This window comes from Hipposideros armiger, unplaced genomic scaffold, assembly GCF_001890085.2.
Source record: "Hipposideros armiger isolate ML-2016 unplaced genomic scaffold, ASM189008v1 scaffold_116, whole genome shotgun sequence".
Lineage (NCBI taxonomy): Eukaryota > Metazoa > Chordata > Mammalia > Chiroptera > Hipposideridae > Hipposideros > Hipposideros armiger.
The window spans coordinates 2,460,933-2,467,181 of record NW_017731466.1 but is presented as its reverse complement, the minus strand read 5'-3'; the positions used below and the strand labels follow the sequence as shown (position 1 = coordinate 2,467,181).

General features: G+C 43.1%; 1 protein-coding gene across 1 annotated transcript; it reads left to right on the top strand.

The window, feature by feature from the left end:
* The first annotated feature begins 4,395 nt into the window (after nt 1-4,395).
* Nucleotides 4,396-5,606, top strand: LOC109385461 (high mobility group protein B1). Its single transcript, XM_019647785.1, has one exon. It carries the CDS (start codon nt 4,491-4,493, stop codon nt 5,139-5,141), a length of 651 nt encoding a protein of 216 aa, XP_019503330.1. The 5' UTR covers nt 4,396-4,490; the 3' UTR covers nt 5,142-5,606.
* The last annotated feature ends 643 nt before the right edge of the window (nt 5,607-6,249 follow it).

Here is a 6,249-nt window from a genome sequence, read left to right as displayed (position 1 = left end):
GATTAAGGATTTCACCTAAAAACCCTTATTGAATGAAGCTTGCTTTGTTCACCTGGGTTTCCAACCTCCTGCTTATAGGCATCTTGGTTAACGATGCAAATCAGGTTCCCTAATTCATTACTTGCATTAAATTGAGTTCAATCTAGGAACACTGAGAGAAGTGCCTGCCCCAGGACCTGAGGTATACAGCTATGTGGGTTGGGAGTAGGGGCTTGGTTCTGGTATTAAAATGAGAGAAGGGATGTGGACAGATGAAAACATACAGGTTCTTACATCCCATTGCAACTGCTCCAAAGTGCTCTATAGCCAGCCCGGCAGGCTCTGAGGAATTCTGACAGAGAATTCCTAGCTTCTTGAGGTCCCTGCCCCCAACCCCACCCATACCCAGAAGCCAGCCTTTCCAAGAATTAGTCCTTCTCTCTGCCAGAGACACAAAAAAGATTAACACCCATAGTGCCTGTTCAAAGCCTGCCCTACCCTGGGGCGGTGGTGGAGGGGGTGCACTTCAGCTGCCAAGTGAAATGATCAAAATCCTGTGAGAGTGCTGTCTGCACCAAATTCTGAATTCCCTCAGAAACTGCAGGTGACTGCAGCCCTGCAGACTGGCGTGGGTGCCAGGGAGAAGAAAGCCCAGAGGAAGACTAGCTGAAAAATATCACATCTCTTGTCCAAGTAGGGATTTTTTTTTCTTTGAATTTATACAGCTCTTTGAATTTGCCCCAGAACAATTATCATTCAACAATTATAAACATCCTTTATTTTAAAAAACAGTTTTATTGAGATATAATTCACATATTATGCAATTCACCCACTTAAAGTATAACTCAATAGTTTTTGATATACTATGATATTAATTTTTAAAAATTGTGCTAAAAATATGGAACATAAAATTTACCATTTTAACCATTTTTAAGTGTAAATTCAGTGGCATTGATTACATTCACAATGTTGTGCAATCATCACCACTATTTCCAAAACTTTTTTATCACCCTAAACAGAAATTCTGTGATCATTAAACAGTAACTCCCCATTTCCCCCTCCCCAGCCTCTGGTAACCTCTAATTTACTTTCCGTCTTATGAATTTGTCTGTTCTATATACTTCATAAAAGTGGAGTCATATAACATTTGTCCTTTTGTGTCTGGACTCTCTCACTTAGCTTAATGTTTTCAAGTTTCATCCATGTTGTAGCATATATCAGAACTTCATTCCTTTTTAAGGCTGAATAATATTCCACTGTATGTATATACCATAGTTTTTAATTCAACCATCTGTTGATGGACCCTTGGGTTGTGTCCACATTTTGGCTACTGTGAATAATGCTGCAATGAACATTGGTGCACAAGTATCTATTCAAGTCTCTGCTTTTAATTCCTTTGAGTATGTACCTAGGAGTGAAATACCATCCACTTTTAACTTCCTCCCCCACTCTGGCTGCTCACACCAAGCCAGAAAATTAACTCTGATCCTAAAAATAGGCAGGGGTTTAGATGTTTAAGGGCAAGTGGACTGGAGTATGACCACTTAGAAGTACCTGTGGGAGTCCTCTGTCTCTTCACAGCCGCAAATGATATCACCCCTCCTGTTTGCAAATAGCCAAGCCCCATGGAAGGCAACATGAGGGGTGGTCAGACACCCTCAAAGGAGTTTCTGCTGATTCCCTCCTCCCTAAAAGAGGAGAAACAGCCCCTTCAGGAGGAAGGAGAGAGGAGGAGATTGGCACCTTGAGCTTCTTCTGAGGGCTAGGTGCTGGGGTAGAGGCTGTATATTTGTTTGCTTACTTAATCCCTTGGAGTACCAGTGTTCCCATTTTATGAGGAAACTGGTTCAGAGAAGGTTCCTCACTGACTCAAAGACTCAGTGGTAGAAAATGAAACTGCAGAAATTGGAAAACCCAAGCAGATGATGCATCTTGAGAGAAGGCCACACAACATGCTGTGGGAGTTCAGGACAGGGAGAGACCACTGCTGCTCGAGGGCTCAGGGGAGTTTTCCTGGAGAAGGTGGCCCATGAAGCTGGACCATGAAGGATCATTTTATTTCCACAAAAGCAGGGGGTGGGGATATAGATGCCGTTGAGCAATAGGAAAATTGGTTTGGAATCCTGTTCTGTTACACCTGGCTAAATCCCAAAGTCCAGAAATGGCTGTGCTATACTACAGTGCTGTAGGAGGTTTCCTGGGAAGCGACTCTGGGATGGAGATAAGACAGCAGGATGTTTACAGGGAGTGCCATGTGGGTCAACACCTGTGGAAGGGAGGGCAGAGGGGAGGAAGGGAGCAGGAGTGGCCTGAGTGGGAAGCGGGACTGCAACGCCTGCCAACAAAGCTGGGTTCTTCAGTGGTCCCAGGTGGACCAAGGAAGCCTGGCCTTTCTCTCCTGCATCGGCTCAGTCATCAGATATGGGATGCCCTTGGAAGGAGCCGTGACCTTGGGCGAGGCAGTGATCTTCAACCAAAATAATCCTCAAAGAGGGTTGACAGCTGAGACCTATCAGCTGACAACCTTTCCATTCCCAAAGGGGGATCTGGTGTCACATCACAGGGTCCCCATGCACTGTCTCGCCAGGGGTCACCCAGCTCTATTATGTATTCAAGGCTGAGGACCTTCAGATTCCTCCTTGGGCCTCTTGTCTCTCCTCATCCAGACAATTGTTAAAAAAAAAATAAAATAAAAAAATGTCAGCTTGAATATGTTGAGCTGTTCTTATGTGAAACATCTTTGATATTAGGAAGAAAAATGTATAAGTTCTTATTATTAATTAGCTTGATTTATTAAAAAGAATATGTTTATTCATCCAAAATGCAAAAATTTAAATACATATTTGAAATCTATTTGAAAATATAATAATGCATTCTGATATTATGACTACTTTTAAATGAGGTCCCCAAGGAAAGTGTTAAGACCCATATAACCTTCCTGAGAAAAATTAACAAATCCCAAGTGCATTGGGGATTCAGAGACAGGAGTGGTTTTTATATCAATGGAGAAAAGCATGGACAGCTGCAGGCTTTGCTCCAGCTGCTCACCTCTCTCCACTGTCTGTGGGCTTTCTCACTTCGGTGTGAGTGGTTAACTCTTAATGAGCTGGGGGACTAATCTCAATATGCCTGTGGCTGCCTCCTGCATGGTCAGGACAATGATCGAAGTGGGTTTTTGATAACATTCCTGTATCCGTTTTTTGATTTGTTTTTATTTTTTTTGCAAATGACAATTGCAGTTGACTTAAACAAAAAGAGAAGATATGGGCTCATGTACCTGAAAAGCTCAGACGGCTTCAGGAATGGCTGAATCCAAGGGTTCAAAAATGTCCTCAGATCTCAGCTTCTCAGTTTCTCTTGGGTTTGCCTCCACTCAGTTGACTCCACTCTCCGATAAGCTTTTATCTTTCTGTGGAAGATGGATGTAGCAGCCTCCTGATTTTTCAGGTTCATGTTTAGCAAGCCTCTTCTTTGGGATTGTCATGTGCTGCATCGAGGAGATAGGGCTAAACTTCCTCCCCTCTCCCCTTGAACATATGGGCTGACCCAATTAAAGTTAGAGGCCATAGCCAGAAAAGGAGTGTGGCAGACGCAGTTGGTTACTGTGATGGATTTGGTGGGGATGGAACTCAGTATTTTCCATCCTTCATCTAGTGTGCTTTCCTATATTTCAGGAGATTCAGAGGTAATAATTACATTTCTCAGACTCTTCTGCAGCTACAATTTTGGCTGTGCTTTGATTCTTCCCATTGGATGTTCTCCTATAAAGCTTGGATCGCTAAGTTGAGGTGGGGCCAGGATTCTGCCAGCAAATTCAGCTGGGGAGGTGTTTGGTTTTTCTGTAGTTGCTGTAGCAGGGTTCTCAGTGTCCAGTCTCTGGCCTTATGGGTGTCAAGTGGCAGGTGGGCCACTGGTTGAGCTGGTATGAACCACAGTACACACCGTATAGTCAAGGAGCCGGCAGCAGTACTGATGGCTTCCCGATCATGGCCATGGCAGTGTGCTTCCAGAGTCTTTGGCTTTCTGAGCACAGGCCAGGCAGCAGCTTACTTGGTAGCCCAGCTCTTCATGGTGATTTTAGGACTCTTTCCTGAATGCTCAACCCAGAATCTGCTTCTTTGGCTCCCACAACAATTTTGTTGATGAGTTTATACCCTGAAACAAATCCCTTCTGCTTCATTTAGCTACAATAAACTCCCTTTTCTGTATCAGCCCTTCAGCTGTCTCCTCTGTGCTGCCCCCTTGCACCCACTTCTTCCTTGCTGGAGGTACCCACTCCCACTAGAAAGGCTGGAAGTCTCTCCTGGTGTCTTTTGCAGCTGAGTCTATATTGGGCATGTGTGTGAGGAGGGGAGCATTTCTGGACAAGCTTTCTATCCTAATAAAAAGTGACATTTAAGAAAAATCTTCCCGATTGCAGTACATTGAGCTCCATAGAGACAGCGCCGGGGCAAGTGCGAGTCGGACGGGCACTGGGCGACTCTGTGCTCGCTGAGGAAAAATAATTAAACATGGGCAAAGGAGATCCTAAGAAGCCGAGAGGCAAAATGTCATCATATGCATTCTTTGTGCAAACTTGCCGGGAGGAGCACAAGAAGAAGCATCCAGATGCTTCAGTCAACTTCTCAGAGTTTTCTAAGAAGTGCTCAGAGAGGTGGAAGACCATGTCTGCTAAAGAAAAGGGAAAATTTGAAAACATGGCAAAAGTGGACAAGGCCCGTTATGAAAGAGAAATGAAAACTTATATCCCTCCTAAGGGGGAAACAAAAAAGAAGTTCAAGGATCCCAATGCACCCAAGAGGCCTCCTTCGGCCTTTTTCTTGTTTTGTTCTGAGTATCGCCCAAAAATCAAAGGGGAGCATCCCGGCCTGTCCATTGGTGATGTTGCAAAGAAGCTGGGAGAGATGTGGAATAACACTGCTGCAGATGACAAGCAGCCTTATGAGAAGAAGGCTGCTAAGCTGAAGGAAAAATATGAAAAGGATATCGCTGCATATCGAGGTAAAGGAAAGCCTGATGCAGCAAAAAAGGGAGTTGTCAAGGCTGAGAAGAGCAAGAAAAAGAAGGAAGAGGAGGAAGATGAGGAAGACGAAGAGGATGAGGAGGAGGAGGAAGACGAAGAAGATGAAGAAGAAGAAGATGATGATGATGATGATGAATAAGTTGGTTCTAGCGCAGTTTTTTTTTCTTGTCTATAAAGCATTTAACCCCCCTGTACACAACTCACTCCTTTTAAAGAAAAAAAATTGAAATGTAAGGCTGTGTAAGATTTGTTTTTAAACTGTACAGTGTCTTTTTTTGTATAGTTAACACACTACCGAATGTGTCTTTAGATAGCCCTGTCCTGGTGGTATTTTCAATAGCCACTAACCTTGCCTGGTACAGTATGGGGGTTGTAAATTGGCATGGAAATTTAAAGCCGGTCCTTGTTGGTGCACAGCACAAATTAGTTATATATGGGGATGGTAGTTTTTTCATCTTCAGTTGTCTCTGATGCAGCTTATACAAAATAATTGTTGTTCTGTTAACTGAATACCACTCTGTAATTGCAAAAAAAATTGCAGCTGTTTTGTTGACATTCTGAATGCTTCTAAGTAAATACAATTTTTTTTATTAAAAAAAAAAAAGAAAAATCTTCCCTCCTGCTTTTGGATGTGATTGGGAGAGAATGTGCTGTGTGGTGCTGAAGCAGCCCTTTTGCAACCCTGAGGACATAAGCCAACTGATGTGCCACTACATTCACAACCTTGGAACTGGAAACTATGAGAATTTTCTATTGTTTAAGCCACTTTCACTAGGTTGTATGGTTACCTGAAGCTGGAAGTGCCCTGATATAGATAGATAGATAGATAGGTAGATAGATAGATAGATAGATAGATAGATAGATAGATAGACAGATAGATAGATATCTTTTTTGGAGGGATTCAGGCATTCATGTTTTGGCTTCTTTAGTGCTGAATACATCAAGTTTGGCAGAGGGGAGGGTGGTCGGGACCCCTTTAGCTGGTTGACATGGGTGGTGTCCCTCAAACCTCCCATCCTCAATTACATTTCATGAAATACTATAGCTTTTATAGATGCCTTTCCAAGGTTTCTTATGCCTATTTTGATGTGAACAGGCAAACTCTTTCAGGCGGTAGGGCAAATATTATCTGTCCTGTATTTGTGATGAGAAATCTAGGGCAGAGACGAATTGCTGGGTCAATCTCACACAGCTAATTAAAAAGGTACAGAGTTGTGACCACTGCTCTAGTTTTATTTCTACTACAC

Excerpts from the sequence above, each read along its gene's own strand:
- LOC109385461 (XM_019647785.1), top strand. The coding sequence starts at position 4,491 with ATGGGCAAAGGAGATCCTAAGAAGCCGAGAGGCAAAATGTCATCATAT.